Source organism: Phytophthora sojae (genome assembly GCF_000149755.1).
Source record: "Phytophthora sojae unplaced genomic scaffold PHYSOscaffold_11, whole genome shotgun sequence".
NCBI lineage: Eukaryota > Oomycota > Peronosporomycetes > Peronosporales > Peronosporaceae > Phytophthora > Phytophthora sojae.
This window is the reverse complement of record NW_009258125.1, coordinates 846,814-866,581: the sequence shown is the minus strand read 5'-3', so window position 1 is coordinate 866,581 and position 19,768 is coordinate 846,814. Positions and strand designations below refer to the sequence as shown.

The following is a 19,768-nucleotide window of genomic DNA, read 5'->3' as shown; positions in this document are numbered from 1 at the left end:
GCAACGTTCGTGAATGGTAGAGGCGGATAAGTACTGTAGTAGAAGATTAAATCGATGAGAATTTTTGCGGACGAGTCGAGAGTTTCGACTTGTCTAATGTTAGGCTTATGAGAACAGCCTATACAGTTCGTTAGTGTATTGTCAGAAGCATGAGCGTGTTGAGGGTGTACAGAGCAAGATCTGCTATGTGCAAGCTCCACAAGCGGATCAGCTTCATCGCGCTGGACCAACAGCCCATCCAGCGCAAGATCACGTCCTGCATAAAGTGTGTTGAGGAATAATAGAACTAAACGGGATACACAGGAGTCTGCTCAGAGCCAAGCTGTTAGCTACGAGGACTACAGTGAGTTCCCAGTCAGGTATGATGGAGCTAGGTATTATTAACAAGGTTGCTGCGCTTTGGCTGGGAGACCTTTTTTCTACTTCGTATTTTTATTCTGGAAGTGCAAGTTGTTGTGACACATCCTAAACTCGCTAAGTAATAATATAGACGCGTGTACGTCTAATTGACGTTTGTTTGTACAGAATTCGTATAGTAAATTCTTCACTGATCGGTACAATAGTTGGCGAGCTGCCGATGGAACTGATTGTTAGAAGTAAGCTTTGCAGCTCCAGCTTTCGGGAAGCCTGTCATGGACGATTCTAACAGTTAAAGGCAGGCAGATGCTGCGGCTGCGAAGCAGGCGCAGAAGATGCCCGTGGATAGCGGTTTGCGGCACAAATTTAGATCACGAAATTCGAGTGAAGAAGGACGGTTAGTTGACGGCCATCAACTGGCCGAAGTGTGCAACTGGATAAATAGCTATTTAGTACGAAAACATGTTCCATACAAAGTGAAACGAGCTTTGAATGCAGTCTTGTTTACTTAAAACAAAACTTCTAGGGAAGTTTTACTTATTCAGAAGTTGTACAGACACGCTAAAATTGCGATTTTGATGTTTCCTGAACGTTTCCTATAACTGGGAACACATTGCGTGACGAATTAAAGTTTGTGAGGCTGGTAAACCAGCAAGCTGGTCTCCCAGGATAACTGGCAATTGATAAATTCTGGCCACTGACCGGGAAGAGCTTGCTTTTGATTCTAGGACAAAGCATAAAGGACAAAGTCGTGCCTCCAGCCCGAAGAAGCTCTGAAATTTCAAGTTTCAGGTGCCTAAAAAGTTACGCTAGGTGATGGCAGGCTTTTGTTTCTGGGGCTATAGAGTAATCGGGTGCAGCGATACGGTACTGCTATGCTACGTGTTTTGGCTGGGGGTAGAACTAATCGCATCGGGCTACGGCTAGTAAACGCGGCGTCTACGCTGATGGTTGCGCGGTGTTGCCTTCGCCTTCGGCTCCAACCATCGGGCAACGGACTATAGCGCTGACAAGAAAAGGTGCTCTACAGTATAGTATAGCTTTGGCGGTGGATCGGATTGCTGGACTGAGGCTCCAGATTTCACCTGGCGTGTTACGTGTATTATCGTAAGTTACCGTTGGGTTGCGAGCTGTAACTCGAAGCTCGATATTATTCTGCTTTGCAACGCCTGCAGCACGATAACTGTGCACGCTATTGTGACTTTCTAGTGAAATTAATTCTCGTAAAACCTGCGCGAAACACGAATCAGAATTTATTGCGAGAAAAACATTACCAAGGTGGCTTCATATTAAACATCAATCGTGTAGAGGCATTTACAGACAGAGTATGACCTCTAGCCTAACCGACCCTCGTCTTGAACACGATGATACTAGTCCATCTACACAAACAATGCATTTCAGAGGCGCCGATAAATGAAATCACGTACCCAAACTAACATTGCGGTCGACACTGTCTTTTGTTACGTGCGCCAACGACAGCAACTTTGCACGACACTCACACGTGTGCTGGCCTGACGATAGCAAAAGTGACGATAGCAATCCGGTTTGGTGCAGCGTCTCGAAAATTCAGCTCGGTCACATGGCGGGGAAGGAGGGACTTGCAATTACAGCGGTACTGTAAGGGTAAAACCATTGATCGCTTGATGAGTAACCTTTTGCAAACTCCAGATCCGGGATTTTATTCAAGGTGAGTGGCGCAATGTTTTCTTTTTTTAATTTGATCGTACCGTACATTACTCGAGTGATTTTCTCGAAAACGAGAGAACAATGAAGGCATGATACCAAAACGTGAAGTCATACCCTGTCCATCAAAAGACGCAACACGATTGATGTTTAGCGCTAAGACTATACTAAGTACAACACTCACTCAGCTAACGTATTTTTCTATCGATATATTCTGATCGTTATACGCAAATTTTCGACAGAGGTTGCTTGAATGCAACTATTTGGGGTGTCCCGCCGCCACAGGTAACATTCACCTGAAATATCACTTAAGTCGGGGGGCCTTCCCGGTCTTGCACAGCAGCCATCAACGCGATTCAGTATCGAGGCATGAGGTTTTCGCTGTTGTGCCACTCTTCTTCTTCTTGCACAACGAACTACGAAGTGTAGGAGCAACGTACTGTATTGAGGTTTGGGACGGGGTTCAAGAGTACTACGACTGGAAATGGTAAGAAGCCGTTTGCAAACGTAAACAACATCGTTAGGGCACTGCTGCAATACAGTACTGTAGTTCAGCACATACTTTATATTTTTTTTCGTTCATAGTTTGTGTTGTTTTGTATCGCTGTTCGACTTCGCCTTCAGCGGGCATCGCACCACCTGAAAATTAATGCATGATCCAGCCACCTCTACACCGTTCATGTTCCAGCTTCTCAAGCATTCGTTTCTATCTGCTTTATAAAACACATTTCTACCACGTTTAAAGTCATAACATGGATGCCTACAGCAGATACAGCTTGTATGCTCTGTAGACCTCCACGTTGGGGTCATACGGCCACTTCTTGGTATCTAGGTTGAGCTTGTTGAAGATTTCCTTCGGTGTTCGGCCTTCCGCTTGCCACCATTTTCCAGGGCATGGGCACACTTACGATGCAAGCTGCGATGCTGCTGGTTACATCTCTTGTTCAGTAACTTCTGAGGTCGTCCCTCACAAGTCAGTCTTCGGCCCGTTCTCAACCGGAATTCCTAGCCGCATGCGGCCGCATGAGCCGAAATAAGGACTTGTGATTGGTTAGTGGGGTAGGTGGTCGCATGCGGCCGCATGCAAAAATAGGCGCTCATGCGGCGAGTTGGCCGCATGCGGCGAAGTCGCTGCACGAGAGTGAGTAGGGGTTGCACGCCGCAGCACCAACCAGAGCGCTCTTATTGACTCACCTGCTGGTACAGTACCCTCCCTATCAGACAACAGCCGACAACGCGTCAATTTGACTCCTTGACTGTCAACCTTGTATTTTAGCTTCTACTCGAGGTGTTCGGGCTGCTGGTGCTAGCGGACGCCAACACAAAGGGGGCCCGCTACTCTATCCGGCCTACATGTACACGATTTCGTGTTATTATTGAGTGCATCGTACAGAACGTGTAATGTTACATCTATTTCGAAGTAAATACTTAAGTACATGTTCCAGGTAGTGGAAACTACCTTTCGATGCAGAACCCCCACCGCCGGGAAGCGTGTACTACGTCTACCTGCTCTTTAGCAGGCGTAGATCAACATGCACTAGCGTATCATGCCCTACGAGTGGAAGTTATGTATCAGCCAATATACATGTAGTCATAACATGCATCGGTTGACGGGGTCGCGTGCGTGAGGGTTAAATGTTATTGTGTACCGTGAGATAAAAATTAATAGCTGCGACTGCTGCCGACAGTTATCAGCACGTGCATACCATATATATGGGCCACACAATTCGGCTGCAGTGCCTATGGAGATGATTGTTGTTATGCATTCGAGACCTTGCTAACTTTACTTGATTTATGATGACAAACAGCCCATACCATGACGGTGCCGACAGTGGCCGACAGCGTCGTGATTGGTAGAAATAAGCATTTAGTTGAGCGGTTAATCTATTGGTCAAATCATCTGATTCAAATGTCAATTCCAAGATGCAGGCAAGGACGGCGGGTGGGAGGAGCGGGGATGGAGGAGCGCGGCGTCATCAAGGAGGGCGGCGAGCCGAAGGACATCGGCGAAAAAGGGGGGGGGGGCCTGCATAGTTCCGCCTGCCAAGATGTGGGTGGTGTCTGGGAGGACGGCGGTAGGCTGCACGACGGCGGGCGAGTGGTCCGCGGTGGAGGCTAGGAAGATGGCGCGCAGCACGACGATGACGGTTACCTGAAGCAGGGCGGTGGGCACCAGGATGGCGGCGCAGGACAAGACGGCCGCGCCGTGGAGGATAGACGGCGGGAAGGAGGAGGAGGAGAACCGGAGCGAACAGCAAGAGGCGGCGGACCGGAGGTGGGGCGATGGGGAGGGTAGCCGCCAAGGCGAGGGCGGTAAGGGCATCGAGCGGAGGGAAACGAGCGCAAGGGCGCAGTGACCTGCTGGGAGGCGACGAGCATAGGGAAGCGTGCAGCAGCAGGAGGGTGTGGCTTGCTGTGGCTTGCGTGCTGGTGTTGGCACCAACAACACGACGCTGGTGGGGTGCTACTGCTGCTGTATGGACTGGCACTGTTGGTGGGGTATCGCTGCAGGTGGAATGCTCTGCAGTCACACCCCACCACTAGCGTCTAGTACTCTTGAGTAGGAATAAGTTATTGATAATAAATGGAATAAATTAATGGTTTTCTTGTATATTCTGCATTGGATCCTAGCGTTTCGCTCGTGCGGTATGCAGCAAGCTCCGCCTGAGCGACACTCCTGAATGAGCAGCTCTCACTGAGTGCTGCTTGTTCATGTTATGGATAGGTCGATAGGCGTGCCCAGGAAACTCGATTGAGTTCGTGATAATGGTTGAAACGCTATTGCAAACGGCTCAAATCAGCTCGCCAAAGGCAATACAAAAGCTAAGTAACTTGTCGGCAGCAGAACAGATATGTATATTATATCCTTATTACTTAGATTTCCTATGGATGAATACATATTTCGGGCCGGCATAGTGTCGGCAGCAAATATACCTACCCCTAACCATATTGATTGGCTTAAATAGGGATCTACCGGATGCTTATTCGCTGAAAAATCGTATTGGACATCTGATTGGGCCAGGGCCGCCATACAGTGGCCAAGTCAAGTTCTAGTATGTCGGCACCGTCACGATATTCATCCATATCCACAGCCAACCATGATGTTTGGGCTTTCAAGCGAGCTAACGTATACCTCCATGCCCGCACGATATCGGCGAAGACGTGCTGAGGCGAAAGGCACGGTTAGGTGGCATCAGTAGAGCTTTTTATTTGAGTCAACAGAGGTTTAGCACTAAAATAAAATGTGAGTATGTCGAAAAACTTGTTGTGTTTCTGCATATTGCAAACATCTTCAGCAAAAACCTGGCGCAGACAACAATAAGGAAAGCGATACAAAAAGATCTACTACTCTGGTCAACCAGCAGTGTGAAGAAAAACCGTCCACCTAAAGCGATATGGTGGAGCTACTCAATGAGTGTATCGTCAACTTATGCTACAGAAGCTACTTGTAAGTTAACCCCACCAGACTAATGAAGAAATATAACTGCGTAATCTTTTGCTGCACAAAGCAAAATAGATTCCTTTAGCGCAGAGCGCGTGTAGCTTCAAAATCGATGGCCGATTTAGAAATTTATAACGAGTTTCCGTTTTCATTACAGTTTTTGTGAGTTGCCTTGCATTCTTGCTGTTTGGTTTTAATCTACTGGTACGTCGGATACCTATTTAGCATTAATCCACTACAGGCGTACAAGTACTTGTTCATATATAATTTTTCAGTTGGTGTATGAGCTAGCATCGAAAAATACGAGTCTTCGGCAAAACTCATCATACTTCGCGTTGCTGCTTTTGGTATGTTTTGAGTTCGAATTGGCCGATGTCATCTGGAAGCTCATGCGGGTAGGGCGCACAATGCGGCCGCATGCGGCCGCATTGTACAAAACTGTGCGATGCGGTGCGGCCGCATGCGGCCGGTTGAGAACGGGCCTTCGTGTACCTCGTTCAGCGCGTCGGGATCCTCGGATGTGCAAGTACTAGAAACGGTGCGCGGTTGTCCGAATCTAACAAATGCTGTTTGTCAAATATAGTAGAGGAGCGAGACGGCTGGTACAAATCAACTTATGTACGAATCGCGATTTTACCACATCAAGGATATTTGAGACGACGGCAAACAAAATGTTACCTATCAACCTAAGTACGAATCGCGATTTAGGCGCATAATTGGAAAGAGGGATGTCTCCTATTTCGTTTGAGCCCCTCCCGAGCTTCTGGTATGAAGAAACGACCGAGAACGAGACCGTCAAAAAATATATGTCCGACTTCAACCCCGAAAGGGATTTTTTTTTTGCTGAACTGGTGTAAAATTAGTCAGCGAATCCGACAATGTTGTCCGTTTTAGCTAATTCGAAGCCTAACAGTGTTAGAATCTCACTTTTGTGCCGTCACTTCAAATCACTAGGGGTATATTTTTGAATTTGTTTTAGAGAATTTGATATCGTGATGTAAGTAACATTCTGAATGAACTGTGGACATAAGTATCATAATGATCGACTACAACCTTGGGCTGCCTATTCTTGCTCAGCAGGCAGATCCGCAGTAGCTCTTGTTCTTTTGCGTCTTCTTTGCTGCAGTAGCCCTCTTCGTTGCTGGGTTCTTTTTCGTCGCAACAGCCTCCGTAATACCACGCTGGTCTTGGTTAGCCTTTGCCGCCACGGCCATTGCCGCGCGATGCTCACGTCGTGCTTGTTTCCGTGACTTGGCATCTTCTCCTTCCTGCTCGCTAGGCTTGGCGTAGAGGGGATCGCTCTGAAATTCAGCAGGAACGTAGGGCCTGATGTTGTGGTACATCTGCGCAATTTTCTCGATGTTGCGGATAGGAGGGGACAGCGTCTCGATATGGTCCGTCATCATCCGCTGCACCTTCTCCTTCGTGGTGAAGATCCCGTCAATTTGACGGCTTAAACTAATCTCTACAGGTTCGCTCTCGGGGCCTTTCTTGCAGACAACGACGCCCGGCTGCGATGCGTCCATCGTGAAAATCTGGAACTTCTGGATGCCGTCAAGTCGTTTGTACAATTAGATGATAATAGGTTTGTAGGACTTGAACGCTGAGCTTCCGCGAGGCAGATGCACCGTGATTGAGCTCTTGGACGCCGAACTAACAGCCTCTACGAGATGGTCCATCGTCCAACAATCCACTTTGGCCACGTGCTTGCGAATGTGGCCGAAACCACGCTCACAGGAGTTCTTCGTGTGCCCTTTGACAAAGAGCTTGTAGTCCACGTGCTGTAGAGCTCCCATGGGTACTTGCGCCAATAGAAACTTGATCACGTAGTTGTTTTTGTTCTGCCCTGAGCAGTTGTCGGCGTACACGGGTCAGCCGAGTCTTCCCCGCCGGTATGATCTTGGTGCTGATGAAATGAGCCAGCATGGAGTTAATCTGGTCGCTCCCTTTACCGCTCGAAGTCTCGTCGTACAGATAGTTGGTTTGGATTCCTTCGTTCTCGTAAAAGATGCCGAACCAGCTCACAGAGACCTGCGAGCAAAAGTACCACTGCGAGGGGGTGTTTGACACGCTCGGAAGTGTCATGTTCTGGGAAAAATCCATCACGATGACAGCGTGGTTGACATCGGTAGAAGTCTTGTCCGTCTTGTACTCCCGCCTGTCAGCCATCAAACAAAATGTTACTAACATCCAGGTAAATCTGCCGAGTAAATCAAAATGTTTCTTATGTCCGTATACAAAACTTACCGCATTCGACGCGCAGATTCTGTGTGCTGCCCCAGCGCCTCCGTCTTGTCACTGGTTACGCCGCCGCGCATTCCAGCGTGGTAAATGGAGCAGACGTCGCACACGTTACTACGTGGCGACCGAATTCGGATGGTTGGACAGTGAAGCGTCAAAAGCTTCCTCATTGTCGACCGAGCGGGTTCACGGACGCGCAAGCCCGCCTCAACAAACTTGTGCATTTCGTCGTAGTTGGTATCCCAGGTGAAGTGCGCTGGTAGTAACGTGTACATCTCGCTGCTGTAGTATTTCTGCGTAGTTCAGTCTTTCTTCTTCTGCATCCGCACTCGAACCGGCACAACCTCGCCGACCGCCTCGGCAAACGACTGGAACCATTTCACCAGCCAAACAACGTTCACTTGAGCTGCATGCGTGTTGAGCCGGTTATCATGCGCCTTGATCGACATGTTACCGTCTCGGATGCGCATCTTGTAGCGCTGCAAGGTAATGGGGACTGCTCCATAGCAAAGCGCGAAAGTGGGTCGGCACACATGACCTACGTAGGGGAGGATGTACGGAAACTTCTCACGGTCACCCCGTCCTCTCTTACGCTCAACCGTGGGGGTCTGCATCAACACAGCCAGGAGCGTGTACAAGCTCGTGGTGCGCTCTTGCTTCGTCATCTGGTCCAGCGAGCACAGCAAGAACTCCAACTCACGAGCCTTGCCCTTGACGCACTCGTTCTCACACGCGTCCGCATGAATCACCTCAGTCACACGGGCTCGAGGACTCGCGTCATTCAAAAAGATACTAATATCCTCTTCATCTTCGGCTTCACTGCTCGCGCTCTCTGCTGTGAGCGGTTCCTCGTCGTCGCTGGGTGACGCCTCCGAATCAGGCGTAAAGTCGTCGTCGCTGCTGTCCTCGTTCACCTCACTCTCGCTGGTAGCAGTGGGATCGACATCACAGACAGAATCGTCGGCAGAATCAGGCTCTTCGTCTGCTTCGCGACGCCGAGCAGCAAGGGGTGCCGTGGCCGACAGAGTCAGCGCCGTGGAGGGGGACGTTGTGGCCGGCGTAGTCAGCGCCTGGGAGGGCGATGTCGTGGCTGGCGGACTCGGAGCCGTGGCTGGCGGGCTTGGCGCCGAGGTGGCCGGTGGCGAGGCTGAGAGAGGCAGCGCTGGAGGTTGCGCAGGCTGCGCAGTTGGTGCTGCAGCGCGCGAGGTCGGTGCTGTCGGCGTCGCGGGTGGTGTCTGCATGGCTGTAGGTAGTGGTCCGAGTGGCTTTTCGAAATGGCATCCGTGCCGATACACCCCCTTCAAATTTTTGAAAATCAAAACTCCTCGTTTTCTCACGACTTCGTTTAGTTACGATTTTGAACCTGGTCTCTTTTAAGGCGATTATCTCGATAACGCTAAATGGTGGATAAGTAACATTTTTATTGCCGTTGTCTCATTTTATCACTACTGACCTTGATTTCGTCGTACTTTATCAGTAGTGACCTTGATTTCAGAAGACAACTGCTGATTGGTCGAACGCCACTGCTGTCTTGTCGAGAGTTCTGCGCTCAGAGACCAGTTGATTTCCTTCGCGCTATCGCCTTCCACGTCTAGCTGCCGCCTCGCTGCCGTCTAGCTGGTGGCTGCTGCGTTGCGCAGGTGTAGTGTCTTTGTAGCCTAGTCACTTCATGACAGTGTTCTAATGCTTTTTACATCTTTCTCATTTGTATTGTTCTGGATGTGTCTTAGCAATGCGCTGCCATGAAGCGTTTTGGGCTTTTGTGGCTGTACACGGTTCGCCACATGCGAAGGAACTCGAGAATACACGCCATGATGACTTGAAGAAGACGAACCTGTGGCTAATACAGGCAAAGCAAGGGCAGAAGCTTCGGAAGCGGTGGATGGAGCTCGCTCAAAATCGAGGAAAGGGAGGCCTTAATGGAAGCTACCCCTGATCCAACCTTCCCTGCTAGAACGGATGGAATTATCGATGAGCGCTTCACGAATATTGGCACATCGACTGAACAAGTGATCGAGCCCACAGTCTTGGGTGTGTCTGAACCTGCGATCGATAATTTCATAGGAAGAAACGATGAGCATGAGTTCGAGAAGCTGTGGCTGGGTTATCAAACTGCAAAACGACAGTTGCTTGGCAAAACTAACCCAGGCACGCCGTACGGGCGACATCGAAGTGGTTGAAACCCTGGTCCTACAATTGGTTGACGCTGAATTGTTGCCATCATTAGGAGGTGAGCAGTGCGATGTGGCGGCGCGGGTGTTTAAGGATTGTGCATCTGGGATTAAATCCACGAGAAGTATGGCTTTGCTCCACACTCGCGAGGAAGAGGAGGAGATTGCCCAACAAACAACTTATGATCTCGAGCTAGCTAGGGTGAGATACGAACTAGCCAAGCACCAGGCGTCGATGACCACGCAATTTAAGGAGCTGTTGACTGACGCAGTCGATTATTGGGGAGATGGTATTTTTCGTAGTTGGGACTGGATTGGAAGTGGCGATGGGATGCGGATCTCTACTCGTGCGTGCGGCGACGATCGCGTAACTGAAGAAGTCGCTATTGACAGCAACATGCAGCCTGATCCACGTACTCAAAGCAGGAAGCGGCGAAGCAAGCGTAAAAACCAACGATCTGCCTCACGAGAATTGCATTAAATGGGTGCGTACGGCTGACAGCCAATACAAGCGGATAGATGAGGAAGAGTATTGAGGGTACAAGATGGTTAAAATCAATTTGATTTTTTAATTTGTTATCGTGTTGTGTAGGTCGCCAAATGCTACTGTTGTGTCAATTTGTCATAAAAAGAAGTGTTTAGTTGGCCCCCTCTTCTTGGCCGACGTAGAGCAAAACCCATCCGACAGCAACGCACGCGAAGTCAATTAGCAGTAACAGCAACGCACGCGAAGTCAATTAGCAGTTCACTCGAAGTCGAAGAGGGGATAGCTGTGGCTTAGTTTTGGTCATACGATGTTGTATAAATTCGTGTATTCTTGAAACTAACGAACTTCGTATATTTAGAAACCTATTTATAATACTAAGGCCCCGCGGCCTATGAATATCTAGCTTACTATAGTGTTTAAACACAATAATTTCATATGAACATGTTTATGCTAATGGCAAAATGCAATTCATTTTTATTTGCAAACTTATAGTTTTACGATTAAGACGTTCAATAGTGTATTCCCTACTCATTCATCTCCCACACTTCAACGATGTATTAATCCAATCACGTAGTGTAACTTATTAAGGTGGTATCGTATTATGCACGCCTATCTATTATACTCGGATAGGAAGCGACGAAGTGCTGATAGACCAGGCCAAACAGGATTAATTCGGGCGATGTCCCCCCTCCAATCGACACCGGTGATGAACCGGTAACGTCTTTAGGTCAATTTACAGTAAGTGATGTCTATTGACCGAGTGTTTTAGACTTCTCACGAATGATGGAGGCTGGTCCAGTTCATTTGCTTATTCGTCGAGTTAGATTCGTCATTGATTTTGCTCTGAAATCGGTTGTACGTCGTGACCATAGTGGCGATACATTGTCGGGCAGATTCTGCGGCTGCGAAGCAGGCGTAGGAGATGCCCGTGGAGCGTGTGGATTGAGTTTATCAATGGCGATCAAAGGTGAGTTAACCAATCCTATCCCAGCCTTCGCGAAGCCCTAGTTTATAGGGTGTTGGGAATGTTAGTGTGGCTTTCGCTTTGGCAAACCTGTACGACGCCAGTATAGACGAAAACACACACTGTTCTATGGGCGGCGCTAGCATAATATGGTAAGCCGCCGAGATACAACATGGTAAGCCGCCGAGGCACATCATGGTAGGGCCGCCAAGGCACAACATGGTAGGCCGCCGAGGCACAACATGGTAGGCCGCGAGGTACAACATGGTGGCAGCGCTATAGGCGGCTCTAGCGTGACATGGTAGTCCGCCCAACGTTTAACATGGCAGGCATCATTTGGAATAAACGAATTTGTACAGGGCTTAAGTTGTTTTTTTTCTTATTTTCTTATACGCTTCTTGTGTAAACTTGGCTTCACATTTTGGTAGAAGTACAATTTGGTAGAGCATGTCTTGACAATTTATGATTACATAATCGTTACCTGAAGATTATCACACTCACCTCTCTCTCATTGGCCGAAATTCGAAATCAAGGTCACTACTGATAAAGTACGACGAAATCAAGGTCAGTAGTGATAAATATCCCCACATCAATCGAAAGAGGGCGAAAAGTTCTGCTGACGCCGGAAAGCTGTAGACTCTAAGTGTGTTTTCCGGTGTCTCTAAGTGTGTGCTGGCATGCTTTCGAATACTTAAGTAGCCGAGGCCGGGCGTAGAGACGGTAGAGGGGAGGTGAAACCAGATCCCCAAAACTGCAATTTCGGTGCCTGTGAAGCGAGAGCGTGGCCTGGAGCAGTGGGCTTTTGGCCCAGGCCTAGGCTAGGCTATTCCTCCCTCTTTCCATTGAGACCAACCCCAGATTCATCGATTTCGTGGGGGATTCAAGGCATTCATTTCCCTGGAGCACTTTGAGGTTTTCACGATTTGAGGGCCGTGACATCCACCCCCGGCCGGCTCTCCTCCTGGCGATTTCAGCATCGTCAGCGGAATCGACGCTGGTCTCGCCCGACGTTCCGGCTCCCAAGGCTTTGAGACTACTGAGTACTGGCACGACGGAGGAGGAGGCGAGGGCGATCGCTGTCCCCGGTCTCTCAAAACTCAAGAACTGGGTTACAACGAACGTATCGTGGCCGCAATCGCAATCAGGCAAACGTGTGGACAAGATGCCAGACGAAATCTTCACAATGCTCACGCTCGACGAAAGATTTGGTGTCCCTGGATAAGCCGAGGAAATCATTTGTGAGTCAGCCAAAACAGCCCCTAATAGCACGTGAGTTACTATTTACGAGGCTGGACGTGGAGAAGGAGAAGCCTTTCGGGGCGGAGCTCCTACCAGTTCGAGCTGCCGTGCTTATTGTTGAACATGTTGCGTTACCCAATCCAAATGTTTTTGTGTGAGCTCATGTAGACGTCTGCTCAGTGGATCCCCACCGCCTTGTACACCCTGTCCGGCGTGAACCCCTAGTTGAACCAGATCTTGTATATCTCCTCGGGGTATTTGCCTTTTTGGCCCACTTGAGGAAGATCGCGTTATCCGTCTTTCCGATCCTCCGCCCGAACTTAAACTTCAGCCTCTCAACTAGCAGATCCACCTCCGCCGACCCCTACTTCGCCGCTCCGCCGATCTTAGAGAAGGGGGGACGTTCATCGCCCTCTCTTCTTCCTAGCCAGCCCTCGGAAATCTCGAGGTGGCCGCGTCGGGCTTCTCGACAGTCGCCAATGCAGCGTCGGCCTGGTCTACGGCCACTGAGAAGCCGTTGCCGCTTGCCATCAAAAGAGCGAACACGAAGCAGGCCAGACGTTTTTTTTTCTTCTCTTCTTCTTGCGGGGGTCTTGAACGGCTGAGGGGAATTTGCCAAGTGAGGTGCTCCACACACGCACAGTTGATCCAGCGAGCTCCTCGGCACACAGAGATGTGAAGCAGGTTGCCTTTATTTTGGTTCTCATGCAGATCAGGTCTAGGATTTGAACATGCTGATTATGAGACCGAATCCGTAGACCTGAACCAAACAACCACAGCAGTGGAAAATGGCACGACGATCCATCTCCATGCTACGTTCAACTACCTAGATATGTGTCCTACTAAGTATGTTGCAGATAAAGGTGGTCTATATGACTGGTTACTCGAATGAACAGACATTGTGTAGTAGCATTCTCCGATGTATCACTATCACTGCTAGTAATTTCTAACTGCAAGTTCATGCATGTACCGGTATCTGCATCATTGGAGTAGCGCCCTCGCAGAAATCTCGCGAATGCGATCTCGCACAAACTCGGCGCGTCTGGATAGCGGTCGCGCCGAGCAAATTATTCCCGGTTGTTGGAGTAGCGTATCTTCGAAATACAGGCCCAAGTCTTCGCAGGCTTCGGAGTTGGGGGTTCTTGTGTTGACGCTTGTTCCTTGTCGTAGGGCGTCGAGCCTTGGCCGTGCGGCGTTATCGGGCCGGCGTTTCCTCGGCGTTCCCGTCGGGCGTGCGGCGTTATCGGGCCGGCGTTTCCTGGGGCTTGTGTGGCGTTATCGGGCCTACAGGGGGGGGCTTGTGCACGGCGGTTATCAGGCCAGTGCGGTCCTTCGCCTAGGCAGCGCGTTATCGGGCGCCCACCTAAACGGTATACGTTTAACGTGCCTTTATTCCAGCACGGGTCTGTGGGGGGTGAGCACCCGAACCAGCAAACGACGGGGGGCCGCGGTATCGAGGCGGCTCTACTTGCCGGCGCTTGGTGGTTCCCCTGGAACCTCGGAGAAGACGGGAGGTCTTTGTGGTTCAGAGAAATTTCGGGACTGAGTCCTTACCCTATCCTATGCCCTAGCTACTGGCTACTCCGTACTACTGCTTGCTAAGCCTATCGTTCTGTGCCTATCCCTGCTTGCACTGCCGTCCTTCAACCTGATTTGCGTGGCGTAATCAAGATCTTACCTCAATGCGTTTTGGTCGGCGCGTTTTGCTCGGCGCGTCTTACTCGGCGCGTCTTGCTCGGCGGGTTTTGCTCGGCGGGGATTAGGGTCGACTTCCGTCGACCTCTGCCGCGCGTCGCCCCCATCAATCGCGTCGCGTTTCATCAACTGCGTCGAGTTCATCATCCGCATCCATCAGCATTCGTCTCGGCGCCTTCTTTCACCGACGCCGACGTGCCCGCTTCCTCGCTGGGCACTACACCACATCCGTCCCGCTGCCACGCACGCGCACTCCCCAGGTGGGTGTGTCGTTGCAGAACCTGCCCCGCGTGTTGGCCGCATCTCGATTCGTCGAATGCTTCGTCGTCTCCATCCGCTTCGTTGCCATTCAAGCATCATGGTTCGCGCTGAGGACTTCTGCGTCGAGGAGAGCGGGCCCGACACGGGCAACCTCGAGGCTGCGCTGACATCGTCGTCTATGCAAGCAGAGCACATCGGTCTCGCCTCTCTGATCCGTCCGATCAGCTCGCTGTAGCCCAAGCTGCCTCTCCCCGGTCCAATCGCGACTCGGCGCTACCGTGGCGGAATGCGATCAAGCGCAGCAATCCTTCGTAGCTGCAGAGCAGCAACGCGGCGTAGCTTTTGCCGAGTGAGACCGCGCGCATCAAGCCCTGGCGGTCGTCGAGCAAGCGCACGACGCTTCCAGCATCGCGAGGGACCAAGTGCGTCAAGCTTCGGCTCTCCAAAAAGGAGTGCAACACCGCCGTCACCGAGAGAGACCAGGTCCGTCGCGCTCGGACGGCGACGCACTACCCTTGTTGGGTATCTCACCCTTATCCGTAATGCGCCCACGCAGAGCCGTGCGGAAGCCGAGTCGGCGCAGCGTTTAACGAGCCGCTGTTAGTAGACCTTCGGCGCAATAACGCGTTCCTTGTGACCCACGCCAAAGAACTCCGGCGGGGCGCGACGCGTATCCGCGACTTGGAGGAATCGGCGAGTTTCAGGCCACGTCTCGCGCAGCTGGGAATACGTCACGTGTGGGGGTAGCAGCGAGATGCCGCGAGCGTTCAAGTCCACCGTTCCAGCGCTCACGTAATCGAGCTGGAGGACGAGCACGACGTGGCCATCCAGGACCGCGACGAGCATGACGCGGTTTGAGGACGGGTGCTTCGGGAAGCGCGTCGAGGTAGGTAGATGGCGTAGCACGTGCGCGATGGACTTCCAGAACGTCTTGCCGGTGTCGTCACGTCCGTAGGCGGGCACATTGACACCTACGACCTGATCCGTCGACGTGACGCTTCCGTCGCGGTGGAGATAAACGCTGTGGCTCGCGGAGTCAAGCCGAGCGGCGGCTCCCTCTGCTCCTGTCTCGCCTCCACTACGTCGAGTACGGGTGTCAGCGTGCGTTCTGCCGCCCCCGTTTCCGGTCCTGAGGCTAAGACCTCGATAACCGCGGATACTCATCGGGCTCCGACGCACTGTCCAGGTCCGACGCTTCGTCCAGGTCCGGCGTCTACTCCGCCGCCAGCTTCAGCGGGTGTCCGCCGACCGCGGAACAGCGGAGCCGAGGAATCAGGCAACTTGCATGGGAAAAGTGGCGAGCGCGGCACGACCGAGAGCCCGCGGCAAGTGTGGATCGAGATCTTGCCCTGGTCAGCGTATTTTGTGAGGCTGCTGTGCCGCCCAGGTCCACGGCGGTGACGGAAGCCTGGTGCCTCCAGCTCCACGACCGTCGTACGCTTGGGATTCTTGTGCTTGGACTTGGTCAGCACAATGTCGAGCACGTAGTCCCTCAGGTACACGTTCTGTCAGAGAGTCAGCGGGCCAGTGCTCATCTGATCAATTCCGCGCGGCGGTGAAAGGATGCCATCGGTGTGCTTCGTGTCCTCAGCGCCTAAAAGCAAGACAGAGGAATTCAGACATGACGTTTTCCCAGTTAGTCACACGTTTGATCAAGAATGATGGCGAATTCGGAGCACACTTACGTTCAGTGTTCTTGAGGTGTCCAGGCAGTACGCCATACCACGATAGCAGCATGCTCTTGTCGTTGTCTTTCCTAGGGTCTCGTAGCATGTACCCCATTACAGCGCTGGCATCGCCCACAGGCTCGGGTGGCATCAGCACCTCGAGATGCGCTCCGCCGCGCGTAGAGCTCTTGATCACAAGATGCGCGGCCAGTCGTCGTCGGCGGCGATGCACAGCGGGCGGGCCCGCGTCCTCCTTCTCCTTGAAACGTAGCCGCCGTCTCGTGCCCAACGGCGACTTCTCCCATGGCAAGTCTGCGGAGGTCGTGCGAGCTTTCCGTAGGCGCACCGCAGGCTGCTGCTGCTGCATCCCCCAGCTCACAAAGCTCGCTGGGGTTGCCGGTAGGTGGGGAGGGAGGTCACTCCATGACGTCCTGGACCGTTAGGTCTGGAAGGGTCGAAATCACCGAGAAGCTAGCATCTCGGGGATGCTTGCCAGCGCCATGGCAGCCACTGCGCTGAGGCTCGACAACTTTCGTAATGTAGTATTTTGCGTCTTCCGATGGCGAATGTGATCCAATCACGAGATCATAGAAAACGTACTATCTGACCAAATCCAAGACCTGTTCTGCACAAGACCTGAAGTGGAGTGTCCTCTTGGTGCTGCTCACGCAGAGATGGAAGCAACGACAACACTCAGCTGGGCGGTAAAAGCCGTGTGTATATTCTCACCTGAGGCCTAGATTCTTCTCTTTCACCTTTTGTCTTACTCCAACTGCAAGTAGTATAGTGGGGATCAGTATAATCCGCAACAACCCCACCTACGGATTCCCATCAACTTGCATCTCCAAATCTTGCCGTTGGCAATAATCCCATTGCAGCTCTGTGTTTTTCAAATGCCGGACGTGCCAATGGCTTTGTAAAAGCATCGGCCACGTTATTAACTCCTGGCACCCGAAGCACGTCAATTTCCTTCAAATCATGCGCTCACGCACGAAGTGGTGGCGCACATCGATGTGCTTGGTCCGGGAGTGAAACACAGGGTTGCTGGCAAGCTTCTTCGCACTTTCATTGTCCACAAAGACTTGGGATGGCTGAATTTGCTGCACCTGCAGCTCCTTCAGCTTCTGGCGCAAGTGCACCACCTCCTGCACCAGTAGACTAAGAGCCATATATCCGGCCACGGTCGTGTGGAGCGCGACGGTCTTCTCCGTCTGGCTGCTCCACGAAATGATGCTCCCACAAAATTGAGTCACGTAGCCTGCAACAGACATTCGATCATCAACTCGATTTGCAAAATCCGCATCTGCGTATGCTCTCAGATGATCATCCAGCTTTTGATATTATCACGCTAGGCCACCAAGCTGGATCCCCCAGTCCACTGTGTCTTTCAGGTAGCGCAATCCACGTTTTGCAGCTCTCCAATGCAACAGACCTGGGTTTTCCAAGAACTGACTGCACTCTCTAACTGGGTAGGCCAGATCGGGCCGGGTACCGAGCATCAAGTACATCAGGCTGCCAACCACAGCACGATATGGCTTCGATCTCATCAGTTGCCTTTCATCGTTTTCGGTCGGACACATGGCCTTGCTCAGCTTCAGATCCGCCGTGCTCGGCGTCTTGCAGCCATTGCAGTCCTACATGTTGAACCGCTTGCACGGTCTCGGCATACTTCTGCTGACCAATGAACATCGTTCTCTCGGCCCGGTTCCGCGTGATCTGCCAGCCGAGAATGTAGTGTAACTCCCCGAGGTCCTTCATCGCAAACCGGTCCTCGAACATCTTCTTCATCTTGTTGATGAGCTCCATCGACGGAGCAAACAAAATCAGATCATCAACATAGAGAGGGATGAAGACCAACTGCCCATCAATTACTTTAACAGCCACGCAGGCCTCCGACTGCAGCATCGTGAAGCCCTGCTCCTCCAAGAACGACTTGAGCAGCTGAAACCACACCCTGGGCGCCTGCTTCAAGCCGGACAGGCTCTTCTTCAATCTGCACACCCAGTCCTCTTTGCCTTTCACTTTGAAGCCTTCAGGCTGCTCCATATAGACCTCCACGTCAATCGCCCCATTCAAGAAAGCAGTAGTGACATCCATCTGATGCACTTCATAATCCCAGACAGCCGCCAGTGTCAAGAGAACACGCAGTGTCTCCAGCCTCACAACAGGCGAGTACACCTCTAGGTAGTCGATACCACAAATCTGCATGAAGCCGTTGATCACGAGCCTCGCTTTGAATCTCTCGATTTCTCCGTTCGCTAGATACTCGACGCGAAAGATCCAGCGATTCTGCAGCACTTTCGTGTGCTTCTCACGCGGCACCAACTCCCAGGTATCGTTCTTCATCAACGAATCAAACTCATCATCAGCTGCATTTTTCCATTGCAATGAGTGCTCACTCTCCATAGCGTCACCGAAAGTATCTGGCTCTTCAAACTCGCCAGTACTCATGCAGCAATAGTCCTCCCACCATGCAAGGTTCAACTCGTTCGCCATAGCACGTTGCAGCTCAGCTCGTGCTTTCCTCCATCCAGCAGGCAACGAGTTCACATCATCATCTGGATTTGTATTTTCGTAGGCAATGTAGACGTAGTCCCCGAACCACGTGGGCGGTTTACTTACCCGACCGCTCCGTGTCACTGGAGGGTCTTTAGGGCGAGTGCCTCTCGGGCCTGTGTACTCACGAAGTGCTGTGCAAGGGGGCGTTGATAGACGCCCACACTCGCAGCATCACTCGACACTTGGCTGTCCGAGTCGGCCCGCTCAGCAGCCGATGACCTGCTGTCCACCTCTTCCACCTCTTGACTCCCTGGCAGAGCCCTCGTCTCGTCAGCAGCCGGTCCCTTGTGCCGCCCACTGCTGCGTTTCCTCTTTCTCCTTCTTTTGGAATTGCCTGGCACGCACTAACCTCGCAGGTGGTCTGCCTCATGTCCATTGACACGTTCCTCATCACGTTCTGCCGCCTTGCTAGAACGATCACATCCAGATGCGGTAGAGCTCACTCCACGTCCTTCATCTCGTTCTGCCACCTTGCTAGAACGTCCACTTTCAGACACCGCAAACCGCACTCTCTTTGGTCGAGGCGCTGCGGCATCACCACCGGGGCCTCTCTTCTTGGACCCACGTGCCCCACCTGACCGGGCATCTTGCTCAACTGCCCCACCTGGTCGGTCATCACATCGGGTGCCATCAGCCCCACCAGTCCGATAATCACCTCCGTCTCATGAGTCGCTGGCCCCACCAGTCCAGCAATCTCCATCATCACGATAACTACCTCCATCATTTGAGTCATCATGCATTTCATCCAGCATTGGCTCAATGTCATCCTCTATTGATCGATCAACGCCTAAATATTCCTTACTCGAGGCTGCACTTGGCGTTGATGCCGAGTCCATGAGCAATTCGACCAGCTTTATTCTCATAGAACACGACAGTATGGCTGTAGAAGGCCTTGTTGGTCTTGCTATCGAGCAAGCGATAGCCTCGCTTCTCTCGCGAATATCCAACGAAGACCGCCTCCCGTGCTTTCGCCTGCATCTTCCGTCTCTCCACCTTGTCGAT

At 51.6% G+C, this 19,768-nt stretch overlaps 4 protein-coding genes across 4 annotated transcripts; 2 read left to right on the top strand and 2 right to left on the bottom strand.

The window, feature by feature from the left end:
- The first annotated feature begins 3,968 nt into the window (after positions 1-3,968).
- On the top strand, positions 3,969-4,639 carry PHYSODRAFT_288794 (hypothetical protein). The gene is made up of 3 exons (XM_009537959.1): positions 3,969-3,986; positions 4,013-4,353; positions 4,422-4,639. Exons 2-3 carry the CDS (start codon positions 4,218-4,220, stop codon positions 4,589-4,591), a joined length of 306 nt encoding a protein of 101 aa, XP_009536254.1. The 5' UTR covers positions 3,969-3,986; positions 4,013-4,217; the 3' UTR covers positions 4,592-4,639.
- Positions 4,640-6,555: 1,916 nt separating this feature from the next.
- Positions 6,556-7,008, bottom strand: PHYSODRAFT_527234 (hypothetical protein; the record flags this gene model as incomplete). The annotated part of the gene is made up of 1 exon (XM_009537958.1): positions 6,556-7,008. One exon carries the CDS (start codon positions 7,006-7,008, stop codon positions 6,556-6,558), a length of 453 nt encoding a protein of 150 aa, XP_009536253.1.
- Positions 7,009-8,025: 1,017 nt separating this feature from the next.
- On the bottom strand, positions 8,026-8,964 carry PHYSODRAFT_339941 (hypothetical protein; the record flags this gene model as incomplete). Its single annotated transcript, XM_009537957.1, has 1 exon — positions 8,026-8,964. The coding sequence occupies one exon, from the start codon at positions 8,962-8,964 to the stop codon at positions 8,026-8,028; it is 939 nt and encodes a 312-aa protein (XP_009536252.1).
- An 832-nt stretch (positions 8,965-9,796) lies between these two features.
- PHYSODRAFT_306161 (hypothetical protein) lies at positions 9,797-10,375 on the top strand (the record flags this gene model as incomplete). Its single annotated transcript, XM_009537956.1, has 1 exon — positions 9,797-10,375. The coding sequence occupies one exon, from the start codon at positions 9,797-9,799 to the stop codon at positions 10,373-10,375; it is 579 nt and encodes a 192-aa protein (XP_009536251.1).
- Between the last annotated feature and the right edge of the window lie 9,393 nt (positions 10,376-19,768).

Bases quoted from the DNA above. Each gene is read 5' to 3' on its own strand.
- PHYSODRAFT_288794 (XM_009537959.1), top strand. From the start codon at position 4,218: ATGGCGGCGCAGGACAAGACGGCCGCGCCGTGGAGGATAGACGGCGGG. The intron at 4,354-4,421 runs GTAAGGGCATCG...CGACGAGCATAG, and splicing joins TAGCCGCCAAGGCGAGGGCG to GGAAGCGTGCAGCAGCAGGA.